Consider the following 16,195-nt stretch of genomic DNA (forward strand, 5'->3'; position numbering starts at 1 on the left):
AACTGAGAGAGGTTAAGGGACTTAACACACATCTAATAAGTGTCCAAGGCTACACTGAACTCAAGCCTGCTTGATTCTGGGTCCAGTGCTCTAGTCTATGCACCACACCACCCCATTGCCTATTAAACTGGAAACAAAATAGATGTTCAGAGATTAGGGAATGAATAAATAAATTGTGGCACACCAATGCAATTGCTAATCACTAAGCCATAAGAAATGAGGAATATAAAAAATATAAAAAATACTGATTGACATGAATGATACAGAGTAAAGTGAGCAGAACAAAGAGAACAATATACCCAATGACTACAACATCCTAAATGGAAAGAATAATAAAAATAGACTGTGGTAATGAATACACTCTTCAGAGGGAGATGCCATTAAACTCCCCATCAAAGACTCATCCAGTTGATCAAGGAATTCCCCCCAAATCAACTTATACTTCCTCTCTCTCCTCCCACATCCAGGGTTCCAAATGAGGGACTGTACCTATTAATTCAAACAGTGTCCCAAATGTTATTAGTGACTGAATTAAGAAGTAAGTATTCTGAAGGAACATGTATCAAACAGAGATATAAGCATGAATATAGGATGGGGGGTTTCTTTTAAGGACAAAAAAATTTTTTCTAGCATTTCATAGGATCAGAAATTTAGAGGACATGAAAGATCATTTTGTCCAATCCCTATATTTTGCAAAATGAGGAAATTGAGGTCTAGAGATATTAAATGACTTGACCAGATCATATAGGTAGTAAATGGAAGGACTGGAATTTGATTCCAAGTTGTCTGCCTTGCTTCTCCCAAAGGGAAGTTTATAAGAAGCCCTGCTCAGATTTGTCTTACTATTTTTTTTTCTTTTGTAGGGTTGAAGTTGGAGTTCGTGTTGAGGCCTACAACTGTGATGAATGGTCCAAAGGACAAGGCCGGCATATCAATAGTGCTTTTCTCATTTATTATGCTGTTGATCACAATGAAGAACTCATCATATTCCCCAGAGTCAAGCCTATTTCAAAGGTCATGCTTGCAAAAAATTAAAATGATCAGGTTTTTACTAGCTCCTCCCATAATCATAACATTACATTATCTTTTTGCTCATATTATTCTATCCATTGACAACCATTTAAGCCTTGTCCATTCTGTAATATTTGCATAGGACTTTGAAGTATACTTTCCTTACAGTAAACCTATGCTGTAGACTATCCAGGTTTTGTTGTTCAACTGTTTTCTGACTCTTCGTGACCCCATTTGGGATTTTCTTGGCAAAAATACTGGAGTGGTTCTCCAGAACTGAGGCAGAGTTAAGTGGACTTGCCCAGAATCATACAGAAATTAATATATGATTTGAACTCAGGAAGATGAGTCTTCCTGATTTCAGGTCCCAAAATCTCTATAAATATGTGTCTTTCCCTATTAAGAGGTGGTGGAACTTTCCTCATCTCAGGATTGCTTTATTTTTCATATCTTCTCCAAACCTCTGTTCTAAGTTATAGTAGTAGCCACATTTAAGTATAAGACACACAGTTATAGTAGCCACATTATAAAGTATAAGAGCAATAGGAAGTCATAGGAATAGCATTTTTAGTCATTTATCTATGTGTGATGAGTGTTAACTCTTAGGACAAGTTAAGATATCCCATGCAGATATGAGTTCATAATTAAATTCTAAAAATTTGATAGGAATCCCTACCATTATACATGGTCTTCATTTTCTTCACAACAAAATGGGGATGGGAGAATAAACTAACTGCTAAGATGCCTTTAAGCTCTAAATTTAGGATCTTCCTGAAGTAGGTTTTTGCTTTGTTTATTTCTTTAAAGGATGATATTAGAAGGTATCGTGGAGCTATTGTACGTAAAAGAATACGACTTGGAAGGTATGTCTTATAAGGTATAAAAAACGTCACTAAAATCTCATTAATTGCAAAAACAGTGGGCTTTTTTTGTTAACAAAAGTTTCTTTTTTTTAAAGCACTGATTTCATTCTAGGAACTATAGTAACTATTTCAGTTATACTAGAGTGGATTATATATTGCAACACTGTTGATGAGTTTCCAAAAGTAGTTGGACTAGTCAACCAAGCAGCAAATCTACTCTGTGCACACCATATGCTAGGAACAGGGCTACCTGCTAGGCACAAAAAGAAACTGTGCCTTCAAGATTCTTTGTTGTTGCTCAGTCACATCCAACTCTTGATGACCCTATATGAGGTTTTCTTGGCAAAGACAGTGGAGTGGTTTGCCATTTTCTCTTCCATTTCATTTTACAAAGGAGAAGACAGAGGCAAAAAGAGTTAAGTGACTTGCTTAAGGTCACTAATAAATGACCTTACTAGTAAGTGTTTGAAGACATATCTGAACTCATATCTTTCTGATTCCAGGCCTGGTTCCCTTAGCTGTCAAGAAACTTCTATTCTACAAATTCACAATTGTCTCTCATCATTTTGACCAGTTTGATGTATGTGAATCATACAAATGTTAGGAAGGTCTTTTAGTCATTTTGTCATTTTTTTCTTTTTTATCTTTTTCCATGGTTGTATCAAACATACTGACATTCCTCCTAGTTGCTATTTCTTTTTGTCTGTTTTATCATAATATCTTAGATCTAGAGATGTATGTATATTTTGGATTTAATTTTTCTTTTTACATATTATTCTTTCCAATAAAACTTGAGCTCTTGGAGAGTAGAGACTGACTGTTCCCCTCTGTCTGCCTACTGTCTACCATAGGTAGAGTGTTGAATGAATAGATGAATAAATGAATGGACAAATGCTGTAAGCTGATGACAAAGAGTAAAAGTCACTACTGAACATTATCAACTTTGTTTCAGGAAATATGTTATTTCTCACAAAGAAGATATTCCACTTTGTGTTCACTGGGATGCAAACAAACAGGTGATGATTTTTATAATCTGGATCCACTAAATGCAAACTAATTCTTCAGAAAAACATGTGGGTTTTTTCCTCTCATTTATTTATCTCAGGCTGTTAAAGTAAATAATAATTTGAGGAAGAAAAATAACTCAAATTCATCATTTCATTTTGAAAGCCAAATAGTCAATAACTGATTACTTACTACAATTAAATCTACTGTTGCCTGGTCATAGACACAGGAAGCCATAATATAGTCACAAAATCACAGATTCTCAGAATTATAGAAAGGACTTTAGTATCTATTGAATTTAACTTGTACTTGGAAATGAATATTCTCTTCAACATTCCCAGTGAGTGGCCATCAAGTCAACTGCTCTGAGATAACCCATTACATCTTTGGTTAGCTCTGATTTTTAGTTTTGTTGTTCTTAGAGAGCTCCTCACAGGTTAATGGCCCAAATCTGGTATTTGTGAACCCTTCTTACTACTTTGAGATATAGTATGCATCAGAATAGACAGATAAGCTGGGTCCAAGCCCCTAATACAATCTAGCTATTTGATTATGAGAGTCACTGACCTTCATAGTAATGTAGACATCTCTCCAATAGGTAGATTAAATTTCCATACCAGGCAGCTTCATATGCAAATTAATTTATAAATCTGGGGAAGGGACACATGTTTTTTAAACTAGGTGTTAGATTTTTTTGAAGATTATTTCATAATATCCAATAAGAAATGTATTTGCTACATACATAGTTGTTAGAAATTATATTACAAATAAAACCTCAGGTCTAATGTGATTTATAGATGCAAATGTAAACTTTATGCTTATGTACAAACATAGACCAGAGAATGTTAATTGAAAATAAACTTAGAACATTAAAAGATAAGGGGAAAATAGTGTAGTATGGGCCTGGGAAGAGCATAGTTCAATGGTCAAGTTTTGGTGGTACTTGCAGCTCAGTTCCAGTGGGGAGCAAGATTCGACTGCTTCCCACAAACAGCTAATAGGACCACGCAGTAACTTAGATGAGTTAGCAGACCCTTCTACACTCACTAAAGGGAAGGGGGAAAATACAGGTTTCCCCACAGAAAATTAGCCTTCTAAGTCAGTTTCTTCTCAATATTATCTCAATGTTGATTTTTAGTTTTGTCATCCTTGTCAATTTGAAAGGGGTAGACTTTGCTTCTATTGGTTAAACTCAAAAGGCAACCATCAGTCCAAACTATACCTACAACTGCATATTTAATTTTAAATGTGATGTTTTAGTTAGTCATTTTTCAGTGTCTGACTCTTTGGGACCTCATTTGGGATTCTCTTGGCAAAGATATTGTATTGTTTCCAGCTCATTTTTTTTTCAGATAAAGAACTGAGGCAAACAGGGTTAAGGGACTTGCCCAGGGTCACACAGCTAGTAAATGTCTGACACCAGATTTGAACTCATTCTGACTCCAGCCTTAGTGCTCTATCCACTGTACCACCTAGCTGCCCAAAACATAATGCTATCTTTTTCTTATTGTGTCTCTCTCTCTTTTTTAATTTCCCAATTATATTTTAATCTCCTTCCTTAAGTGGGAAGTATTGCTGATCACAGACTAATGGCCATGTTTAACACATCGGGTTTACATGACTTTTAGTCTTTTCTCATATTTGCATCAAATTCCCCCCCATCCTAGTCCCACTTCCTAGTGCCCCCTCCACCCCTCAGTTATTTTCTATCAGTATATGTTTCTGGGATCACAGATCTGTCTTTATATGACTTTGGACAGGTCACTTAACTTCTATTTCTTTAAATACAAATGATTCCAACACTGATGTGAGACTAGATGGATTGTATGGTTCTTCTACTTCTGTAAGATTATGACTTCACTATTTACTTGCAAAAAATCCAATTCGGATCTTTGCAAGTTTCAGGAATAGTGGGGGAAAAAATAAGATCAAAGATCAAAAACTTGTCATCTAGTTCCCTGAGGTCCAAGTCTATTTTTAGGAGTGGGCTGAGTGATCACAGTATTTGTGAAATATTGTTCAAAGAGAGGACTTTTGAGATGGAGGCCATAAGAGAGTTTGTAGAGAGTGATAGATTCTTATTGTTATTGTTGCTGCTGCTGCTGCTGCTGATAATAAAGAATTTACATAGCACTTGAAGATGTACAAAGTATTTTATGTCTCTTACCTCATTTGATCCTTACAACAACATAGGGAAGTAGTTGCTATTTTACAGATGAAGAAACCGAGGCTGAGAGAGATGAAGTGAAGCTAACACCTTCTCTTGACCATGCCCAATCCAGGAAAAATTTAAAGAGGAAAATTATCCTCAGGCTTATGTCAAATTGCTTTCTAAGATTATCCAAGTTCATCTGGGGGTAAAAGCTAAAGGAAGTGTTATAGATTGTGTAGTATCAAAGATGTACCCAACCTGAATGGGTTCAAACAGTTTATTAGCTACTGTAAAATTTTTTGCAAGTAAATGTAAGTATAAAGCATCAAAGTTCAAACCACAGCTCAAAGAGGGTCAGAATACAAAGTCTTTCACATATATTTTCTAAGCAAGTATTTTCTAATATCTGCTATCATCTCTGCACTTTTGACTCACATCTTCCCCTTGAAACAATTCCATTTTCAGGCACACTTGAGTAGAAGCAATGTGGATGCTCTCAAAGATCTGGCAGCCAAGAGTGGTTGGGAAGTCACCAGTGCTGTGGGAGAGGTAAGAGAGTGACAATAGATGTCTGAAGAGGCATCCTCAGATTGGGGTGGATAATTAGTTCCACAAAAACATCAAACAATGTTATGGGAGGCAGTTTGTTCCATGGAAGCAATGTGTTCATGGACAATTGGCCATATAATGTTTCATGACTTCTCCCAAGGAGGCTGATTATAACGTATGAGCCATGCCACTGCAAAAATATTGACATTTAGGGCAACCTCTCAGGAGGTAGGTCTGTGATGAAAATTCCTTTCCAGAACAATCTGAATAGCTTTCTGACTTTTTGTTTCCCCTAAGGATTTATAAAATCATTTTTGAATAGTAGTTCTCAGAGACAGGTATTAAGAGAATAGTTCCAAGCAAACTCCCTTCCCTAAAACATCTACTTTCTCTTCCTCTGAGCTTTTACTCCCTCCAGAGTGCGCTCTCTCCTTGAAGCTTATCCAAATCCTTTTAATCAGTTTAATACCCGGGGTCAAATTCCTCTGCTCCACAAAACTTGTTCCAAGTGCCCCAGCCAGAAGTGACTTCTTCCTTCAGACTCCTTTGGTAATTCTATTTACAATAAATTCAGCAATTAGTAATATGTCCTAAATCCCTTCTATTGCAATCATGTTTTTTCTAATTTACTTTTTCACTGGTTTAAGGCTTTAGCTAAACTATAAATTCCAGGTAGGCAGGTAATGTCTTATATTTCTCTGTATCTCCCCAATACATGATAGCACAGTACTTGGAGAAAGTCAGACCACAATAAATATTTGTTATTTAAATTTAAAATGTATATTAGGAGTTAGAAGCAGTCTTCATCTTCATCTTCACCTTCACAGACTGACCCTATAATCAAGCTTCACTGTCTTTTTTTTCACATGAGAAACTGTAAATTTTCAGAAATATCCAAAGAAATCCTGCATTTTCTCAAGATCATTAAGCTCTTATTTGGATCTACCCTTTGTTCGGAGGTGCTTTCACTATCTCTTTGCAAATGGCAGCAGTCAAAGCCTCATTCAGATAGTCCCCAAGATTCTCTGGGTTCAGTTTTTGGTCACCAGCTAAGAGTGACTATTTGGTATGGAAGGAATAGAGATTTTTCCCCCTCTTTCTCTAACTCTAGTCTATACTGGTAACAGATGCTTCAGGGTTTGTTTGTGTGTTTTTTTAAACAATATAAAAATTGCCTCTTGTACCATATTTAGCACCTGAAGATTCATAAGCTTTGGAAAGCACAAACTCACATCTGGCGTGAAAGAGAAAGCCATACTTAGTGTTCTTATATCATTGTACTTTTATAAAGAAAAAACAATAACAATATTAGGAAGTACCATCAATGACTAGCATTTAATTATTGTCCAAATTATTTATAGTAAAGGTTGTAGGATGCAGGATCCTTATTTTTATATCTCTCTGTTAGAATTTGGATCTCTTTCTTGATTCTCTTTATTATGAAACCCTAATACCTATGAAACCAGGAGAAGCAAAAAAAAAATTTCTGGGTACATTTCAGATTATATATTTTTCCTTAGAGGAATTCTCTTCCTTCTTCCTACCTTTTAATATAATAATGCTTTCTGTCTGCTAAAGTCATCTTTATTTTAGACCTGGAAAATTTGTCCTAGTTCCCATTGCAGATTAAATAAAATGTCCAAAACTTCTCTTGAAGCATAGGCAGTTTGCTATGAGATTGGACAGTATTAACTTTGTCTCATCTGCTTCTCTGCATGGACACAAAAGAAATAAAAGAACACTGTTTCTGTCCTTCAGAAGCTTACACTTTAGTTGAGGAGACAGGATATCAGAGTTATAACTAGCAACTTTGATAACTGGGCAAGCTTTTAAAAAATCGCCCAGGATGAGCAGAAAAAACTGTACCTGTAAATCAATTTTTAATGATGAATTCAAAGAGGGGAAATCCTGTGGTACCACTCAGAGAGAGATACGATCCTGGAATGCTGAGTTCCAGACACAGAGAACCCAAATCTCTATAAGGCTACTACCACTAAACCCCAGAGGTTCGGTGGGTGGTGGAGGGGCAGGCTGTCAATGCCCTCTACATTTCAATTCTCCAGTAAAAGTAGAATTAAAATAGAACCAAGTTCTAGAGGCTGAAGTTCTACAATAGGAGATAAATTAATGAAGTTGTCTGGTACAGACTGGATACTTTCAAAGCTAGGAACCATAGTCAGCCTCTGTAAATCTGTTACAAAATTCCTTGATCTCTGATTTTTTTTTTAAAGCTTGAAAATAAATGTGTTTTCTTAGAGTCTTTGTCTCTATTCCATCTGGCGAATGCTGACTTTTCTTTCGAATGTTTGGGGGTGAATGTTTGATGCTTTGTTTGCCTCAGCATCATCAGTCTTGCCCTGGCAATAGACCTGGTGCTGATGCTGGTGGATGAAGGAAACACATAATTCCTGCCCCCACACTTTTGTTCCAGGGGCCAGGACAACCTCATGGTCAGGTATATGTGGAAGGACAGTCACTTTAGCAGCTACTCAGTCTCCATAGCTTCCTCTACTCCAGATAACTAGGGATCAAGAAAAGCTTTATAATGTGATCTTACAGAGGTAGAAGGAACCCTAAAGTTCTCAAGAGGATACCTGGCTCCTCCTTTTCCTCCTTCCTTAAACTATTCTGATGCTTTAATACTTGGGGAGAAGAGGGACAGCTAGGTGGCACAGTGAATAGAGCACCACATCCCTGGAGTAAGGAATATCTGAGTTCAAATTAGCCCTCAGACACTTAATAATTACCTAGCTGTGTGACCTTGGGCAAGTCACTTAACCCCACTGCCTTGCAAAAACCTAAAACAAACAAACAAACAAACATGCTTGGGGAGAAGAGTTAAAGAGAGCCATTCCATTTATTCACCATGTATAAGGAATATGAAGATGGCCCACCTGTGCAGGGTTCATATTGGGTACATTATATTAGAGTTCATTATGGTAACTTCCAGGAACCATATTTTCATTTTTATTATTGCTCACTAAATACTGGCCTTTGGAGGAAACTCTGTATATAACTTTTCTGAGATGACTTGGACATGTAATGACTTCTGTGATGGGCTTGGAGGAGTCAGAAAGAACTGCATTGAAATTCTGCCTCAGATGCTTCTCAGCTTCCTCATCTATAAAATGGGGTTGATAAGCCCTCCCTAACAAGCTTGTTCTGAAAACCAAATGAGATTGTAAAGTCATGGCAATAATAATAATAATAATAATAATAATAATAATAATAATAAAGTGCTTTAGTATAACGTAAACTGAAGAAGGATAGGGGAGGGGAAGGGAGGCAGGTGGAAGTAACTTTTTTTCCCCTTGTAGTTGTTTCTCATTTTCTCTCTTCTCTTATTGAAGATATTTATGTTTAAATAAAGGTTTTTCTCCTTCACAGCCTAGTTTTTCCATCTGCTTGATTCCTGCAGTGAAGACTTAACCCCGTGTTTGTTTATCTTCTCACAGCTTGTTGCCATGGGAATGATTTTAAGATTGGAAATTCAACATTAACTTCAAAGCGCACAGAAATAGATGGAGAAAATGGGTGGGACAAGGGCTCACTGGTAGCTCAACACTCACATCTCTGGTTATCCTCAAAATCACAGTACCAAGAAAAGTTACCATGATAAAAGAATAGATTAATGTTTAAGTAGTAGTCAAATTTCCTGCTCCCAGCAGAAGTCCTTTTTTTCTGAGGGAACAGGGGTCTGAGAATTATCCCCTAAATAAGGCTTATTCTCAGATACACAAAGAGAAAGGCAGACATGAGCAATACAATCAAAGAAGCATCATTGGGAGGGATATTGGAGAGAGGCTAACTCTTTTTTTCTGATGAGTATAAGCACCCCCACATAGTGCTTAAATGTTTTCTTGAAGGTCACAAAGCTACTTGGGAGTGGGGACCAGGATTTCCTTCTCCTGATTATCATTGTCTTTTCTCAGGAACTCATCCTTTCTCCTTTTGCATCTTTCTTTTTCTATCAAAGTAAGGGCACTCTTGTCTTTTCCTGTCTTTCCAAGTGTGTAGCCCACAAACCAACCACAATTCTTCCCTCTCCTTGGACAACCCCTATCCAATCAGGTGCCATGTATTGTTGATTCTTCTTACACATCTCACACACATGTGTATATACACATAAACATATATGTGTATGCATATATATGTGGGTGGATGGATGGTTGGATGGAAGGCTAGATGGGTATTTCTTTTGTTCACTGTTCACCACCCACACTTCTGCTTGGATTTAGGAATTTATCAGTCTTAATCTAGATTATAGCAATAACTATCTATTTGATTTACTTAGCTCATTTCTCCCCTCTATAATCCCCATAGCTACCAAACTGATATTACTAAAATAGTTACCCTGCTCAAAGAATTCCAGTCACTTACTCTTGCCTTCAGGATCAAATATATAACATACATATCAATATCTATATCTATTTATTGAAAGAGAGAGGCATAGACTTAGACATGTATTATGCATGTATGTATCTATAGATACACACATATACAAATTGACTGGAGTCAGATTATAAATGCCTTTAAATGCTAAACAGATGACATATACATATACATATATGGTTCTTACAAGTAATGGAATCTATCTTTAGATCCATATATATATATATATATGTATGTATATATTCCTGTGTATCTATCATATATATATAAATGTGTATGTAGGCTTTTGTTTATCTATTAATGACTTCCATGAGTTTGACCTTAAAAAATTAATTAAATAAAATGTTTTAACCTTCAGGGTTTTCCTAATAAGGAACAAATGTTTCAAGAAAAAACAAGCAGAACTAGTTTAATACAAACATGTATTAATATCTCTAAGTTTTCTAATAATGTAGGCATGTGTAGGAACCCAGTTAGAAAACTGGATCCCAAACTGGAGTTTTGGAGGATTTTTATACCACTCACTATCAGAAGGCAGGATCTGAAAAGACTACTTTCTGATTTTGTTCATCAAATGAGCAGCCCTAAACTCAGGATGGAATGGGGCCAATTTAGGGGGGGAGACTGAATATTAGACATTTCATTATAAGGAATGATTTATCAGTTATGCTAAAGACCTTTACAAAGCAATGTAAATCTTCCCCCTCCAGGGTGTCTGTGCCACCCAGTGACTCTTAACAAAATGGGATTTGTTATTAGAGGTCAACATTATTTATAATTACAACTTTTAAAGTCCTTCATAGCCTGATTCCAACCAACATGTATATTCTAGATGTTGCCATGGACAATTGTAGCTGGCTAAAGAATTCATGTAAAAATCAACTCTGACCCAGAATTACTGACTCTGCTCTAGTCTTGAATCCTTAAAAAATCCTATCTACATGTGGTAGCCTCCCACCTTTTTCTCCAGGGGACTTACCTGACAACAAGCTGACTCCATTACTCTAAACTTTTTTTCATTGGCATTTCTTGCCAAATCTTTTTAAACAACAAAATATTCAGAAATGCATATAAAGTTTTAAATGCCATATAATAAGAGAACTCCACACTTTACTTTTAAAGGCACTGTTTAAAAAAAAATCACACATTGGAATAATAATGTTTGTCCTTTATTTTGGAAGAAGACCATAACACCAGGAAGTGATGCCATGACAAGCACATGGATTGGAATTGAGTGAGGAGATGCTATGCCAAGTCACTCATTTCTTCTCCAGAGCCATCCGGGTCCAGTGGCCAGATATGATTCAGGATGACTTGAGATGGCCCTGAATTCGAGGCAATTAGGGTTGCCCAAAGTCAAACAGTTAGTGTTAAGAATCTGGATTCAAGTTCCTGTCCTCCTGATTCTAAGACCAGTGCTCTATCCACTGCACTAGCTAGCTGCCCTTAAAAAAAATCATAAAATACCCAATTACTGCAGTTCTTCCAAATTGAATAAATTCAGAATACTCAGGCCCTTTTTTGGTGGGAGTGGGACAGGGTGCAATGTCCAAGAGGAGAAGTGGACCTGGAGAACAGGGTAACACCACTCCTGATCCAGTGAAATGGAACAGGATGGGGAGGTCAGGCTGTGAGTCTTCATTAATTCACAACCTGTCAGGACCCTGAAATGCACAACAGCAGCTCCTCAATTCCTCAGACCAGGGGGAAAAGGAAGAGTCCTCAAAATTTAAGCTGTCTCTTTTCTCAGGTTTTAGATCTCACAGCTTTAGCAACTGTAAGTCTAGGGAAGGAAAAGAGATGCCAATAGTTTAGACACAAATGGGTCGGGATAGAGAGAAGACACACTGCCACTACAGAGAGTACTGATGAATAACTATGAAACATATTTCTCTGTCCAATATTTTCTCTGCTTCACATGTTTGCATGTCTATGCCAATCTATGTATCTATCCATCTACTTGCCTATGCATGTATGTATGCATATGTCTGTTTATCTATCTATCTAGCGATCTATCCATCTATCTTTATACATTTGATCTTAGAGGCAAGAATGAGTCACTACAGTTTCCTGAGCAGGATAACTATGCTTTAGGAATATCAATTTGGTAGCCCTGTGTTGAGTGAATTGGAATTGGGAGAGACTTGAGGCAAGTAAATCAATTATTTAAAATCCTTCACAACCTGGTTCCAGTCGATTTTTCCTGAATATTTCACATTATGCCATCTCACATGCTTTGTTTTTTTACCCAAATAGGGCTCTTCCTCAGTGTGTAACACTGCTTTTCACATAGTAGGTACTTAGTAATTACTTATGCATTGATTTTTATGTAGACAAGATATCCTACTTTTAAATTTATTAAACATTTTCTATCAGCTTTTATTAATGAACAAAAGAATCAGCTTTGAAACTTGGGATGCATAAAGCTGGTTTTTCTTTTTCTACTTCCCTATTCCCAGGGAATCCAATAGAGAAATCACTTGAAAGTCTAAACAAAGTGTGTAAATTCCTGCTGATGTATTGCAAAAACACTTCAAATCTTGCTAAATTTGAATATATAAGCATCTAAATAATATTTTACTATTTCTTATTAAAAATAAAGACCATGTCCAACATCTTGAGAAACATCAAAATGCCTGGTTTCTGAGACCTGGAGGAAGGAATATTCTCATTTTTTTCAGGAGGGAAGTTTGGCCATTGCACGGTAATTTGGAGGAAGGAAGACTGTAACAACCTTTGCCTCTAGTTTCCTGAGTTAGAACCTTGCTTAACCAGATTAGTTGAAGTAAGGCAACTACCCCTCTTTTTGCATCATGGTGTTTTGTTTGTTTTTTCTTCCTAGTCATTTAGGAAGCTGCTTTGACCATATGCAATATTTTCTCTTGATATGAGTAATAATTATGAGATCCATATTTTTTTATGCCATTCTCTTTCAGGTCAAAATGCATACTTTGGAAGAGAGAGATGTTTTGTCAGTCTGGGTAGAAAAGCAAGTAGAGAGACCAGCTAACTTAGCTTTTGACCTCCTGTCTGACTTCACAAAACGACCTCTGTGGGACTCCCATTACTTGTAAGAAAAAAAAATGTTTTACCAAACTCTCTCTGATGCTTAAAAAAATCAACTTATCCTTCACATTACATATTCAGGCCAACTGAGAACTTGACTCTATTCCTTAAGACATAGTTCTCTGTCTAGTAAACAAGTATTTAATTATCCTACTTTATTATTTTTTGCCTTTTCTTCATATTTTATTTGATTTTAAAATTTTCTTCCAATTTAAATATTTTTATTTGTTTTTTCCAACTACATGCAACAATAGTTTCCAAAACTCATTTTTTGCAAGGTTGTGTTTTATATTTTTCTCCTCTTTTCCCTTTCCTTCTCCCTCCCCCACTCCCAGATAGAAAGCAATACAATATTGTATCTACTTCTTTAACTATGCTAAACATAGATACATATTAATCATGTTGTGAAAGAAGAATAAAATCCAAATGGAAGAAAAAACATTTGAGAGAAAAACACAACATAATACATAAGATAACTTTTAAAAATTGAAGATAGTAAGCTTTGGTCTGCATTTAAAATCCACAGTTCCTTCTCTGGATATGGATGGTATTTTCCATCACAGTCCTTTTAGAATTGTCCTTGATTATTGTACTGTTGAAATGAACAAGTCCATGACGGTTGATTATCAACCAGTGTTGTTGTTTTGTATATAATGTTCTTCTGGTTCTGCTCATTTCACTCAGCATCAGTTCAAGCAAGAATTTCCAGGCTTTTCTGAAGTCCACTTTTCTGAAGTATACCTCATGATTTCTTTAAAACTTGTGTTCCATTACATTCAATTTGTTCAACCATTCCCTAATTGATGAGCAATCCTTCAATTTCTAATTCTTTGTGTTCCATTATATTCAATTTGTTCAACCATTCCTCAATTGATGAGCAATCCTTCAATTTCTAATTCTTTGCCACTTTGAAAAGAGCTGCTATGAATATTTTTGTTCATGTGGGTTTTTACACTTTTTCGTGATCTCTTTGTATACAGCCCTTTGATGTATCAAAGGGTATTCACTGTTTTATTGAATGGTCTGCTTTAAGTAGAATTCTGTATCTGGAGTTTTGGGTATACAACAAACAACAAATTGGTTTCCTGCCCTCCTGGATATTATAATCTAATTACCCATATTCTATTTCCAAATTATCTTGGATTAATTCTTATTTCCCTCCTCAAGAAGGCTGTGATTATGCTAAAAAAATCCCCATTCTTCTTCCCCCTTCCCCTAACTCTTGGAAATATGAGGAAGATAGCAATAAATGTTTGAGAAAACAAAATCATGATATACTTCTATACTCACTGACAACAATTCATCTGATTAATGTTAGCACTACTGCTACTCCATGATCAAGTTGTGTTGTTTACCACCTGCTGTGATCCTAGGGACTAAGAGCATCCCACTGACCCCTTCTACCAATACACACTAGACTATATAATTTGGTAACCTATAAATTATACCAATTGTGAGTATTTGCATACATAATCATCCATTGTCCACATTTGAAATTTATGATCCTAGGGTATAGGTTCCAACCATCCCTTTTTTATACTACTATGGCAGCATTTAGAGATATATTGAATTGAGAGCCAGAAGGTCATTTTTAGGATCATCTAATCCAGTCATCTCATTTTATACAGGAGGAAGCTCAAACCCAAACTGATTAAGTAACGTAGTACAAATAGAAAGGAAATAATAGAACAAGAATTCAAACCCAGGTCCTCTGACTCTATGAATTTAATGTCTTTTCTACTATATAAGCTGCCTTCACATTAATCTTATTTAAATGTAAATATGGTAATGTGTGCTTCCTGTTTAGTTGGCAGGGATATTATTAGTGTTACATTAAATATCATCACTTACTTCCTAATCTTAATAAGTTAGAGCTCTAATCTTCAAAAATTCTAAAATTCACTGTAATTAACACCATATAATAGACAATTTAATACAATTAAATGAAACTTCTCTAGGGTTGTGTGTTACATTTGCATGACTGCCAGAATAATACATCATGGTTAATGTCATCATAATGACCCACTCTGGGAAAAGGGGATGCTTTTCACATAACTCCCTAATGTAGAAATCTCTCCAAATTCTCCAAGTTGCGCTTAGGAAGAATAATACCAGAAATTCTGTCTCCACTCCTAATTACCCATACCAGAGAATTGCACTATTTACTAGATATGCTGTGGTGAAGACTGATTTAATCAGGGTGTCTTTTTTTTAAATAGAGCACTGACAAGGCTAGCCACCAATCTGAGCATCTCAGAACTTATCAGGATGATCAAAGTGATCTGTGGAAGTGTCTGAAGCTGAACTCATCTTCTGGTCCAAGATCTATTCTGGGTCTAGATTTACAATCTTTAGTCCTTCTGACTGTCATCTTTTTTACTGACTGTTACTGACTTTTTATCACATTCCCCCCATCGGTGTCCCAAATTTTTGCTATTTTCATCAAGCTCCCAAAGCTACCCTCACCTAACAAAGTCTCAGCAGATGACCTTGCCTCTTACTTAACTGAGATCAAGGATATGGTTTATAAATAATCTTAATTTTGCTACTCCACATCCCATAACTTTCATGTCTTCACCCATCTTCTCTTTCCTTTCTGTTTCATTGGAAAAAGGGATCTTCTACCTGTGCTCTTGATCTCTTCCCTTTCCATCTCTTTTGGGAGATTTCTCTTTCCATCATTGCACTCCTGCATATTCATTTTTTTAAAATAAGTTTTTATTCATGTCTTTTTTGTTTTGATTACCTAAATTTCCCCCTGTGTCCTTCTTCTCCTCATCTCATAGAACAAAGAATTTTTTAAAAGAAAAAAGGAAAAAATTAGCAAAACTGACCGCATTAAAAAAAATCTTACAATATATTCAGTGTTCTACATGCAAGGATCCCTTTCCCCTCTTCCTCTAAAAAAGAAATTAGGGGAGACATTTTCTCAGATCCCTTCTTTTGAGTCATGCTTGTTCTTTTTAATTGTATATTGTTCTTTTAAATATTTTATTGATATTTTTTGGTTTTCACACCTCTAAAATTTCTCCCATGGATACCTTTCCCCCATTCCCTCCTAAAAAGCCATATCATATAAGAAATGATATTTTTGAACATTGAAATTGAATTTAAAAACCTTAAAATATATGCAATGCAACAATCTTATGGACATATC

At 35.9% G+C, this 16,195-nt stretch overlaps 1 protein-coding gene across 3 annotated transcripts in view; it reads left to right on the forward strand.

Annotated features, from left to right (window-relative positions):
- Nucleotides 1–16,195, forward strand: part of ACOT12 (acyl-CoA thioesterase 12) — a 69,829-nt gene that overhangs the window by 40,588 nt on the left and 13,046 nt on the right. For all 3 annotated transcript variants that reach the window (XM_074207733.1, XM_074207735.1, XM_074207734.1), the window contains 5 exons: nucleotides 864–1,014; nucleotides 1,819–1,874; nucleotides 2,827–2,890; nucleotides 5,497–5,580; nucleotides 12,909–13,042. In XM_074207733.1, coding sequence (XP_074063834.1) covers nucleotides 864–1,014; nucleotides 1,819–1,874; nucleotides 2,827–2,890; nucleotides 5,497–5,580; nucleotides 12,909–13,042 — 489 coding nt within the window. The remainder of the gene's footprint in view (nucleotides 1–863; nucleotides 1,015–1,818; nucleotides 1,875–2,826; nucleotides 2,891–5,496; nucleotides 5,581–12,908; nucleotides 13,043–16,195) is intronic.

The sequence above is a fragment of the Macrotis lagotis genome, chromosome X, assembly GCF_037893015.1.
Source record: "Macrotis lagotis isolate mMagLag1 chromosome X, bilby.v1.9.chrom.fasta, whole genome shotgun sequence".
Classification (NCBI taxonomy): domain Eukaryota; kingdom Metazoa; phylum Chordata; class Mammalia; order Peramelemorphia; family Peramelidae; genus Macrotis; species Macrotis lagotis.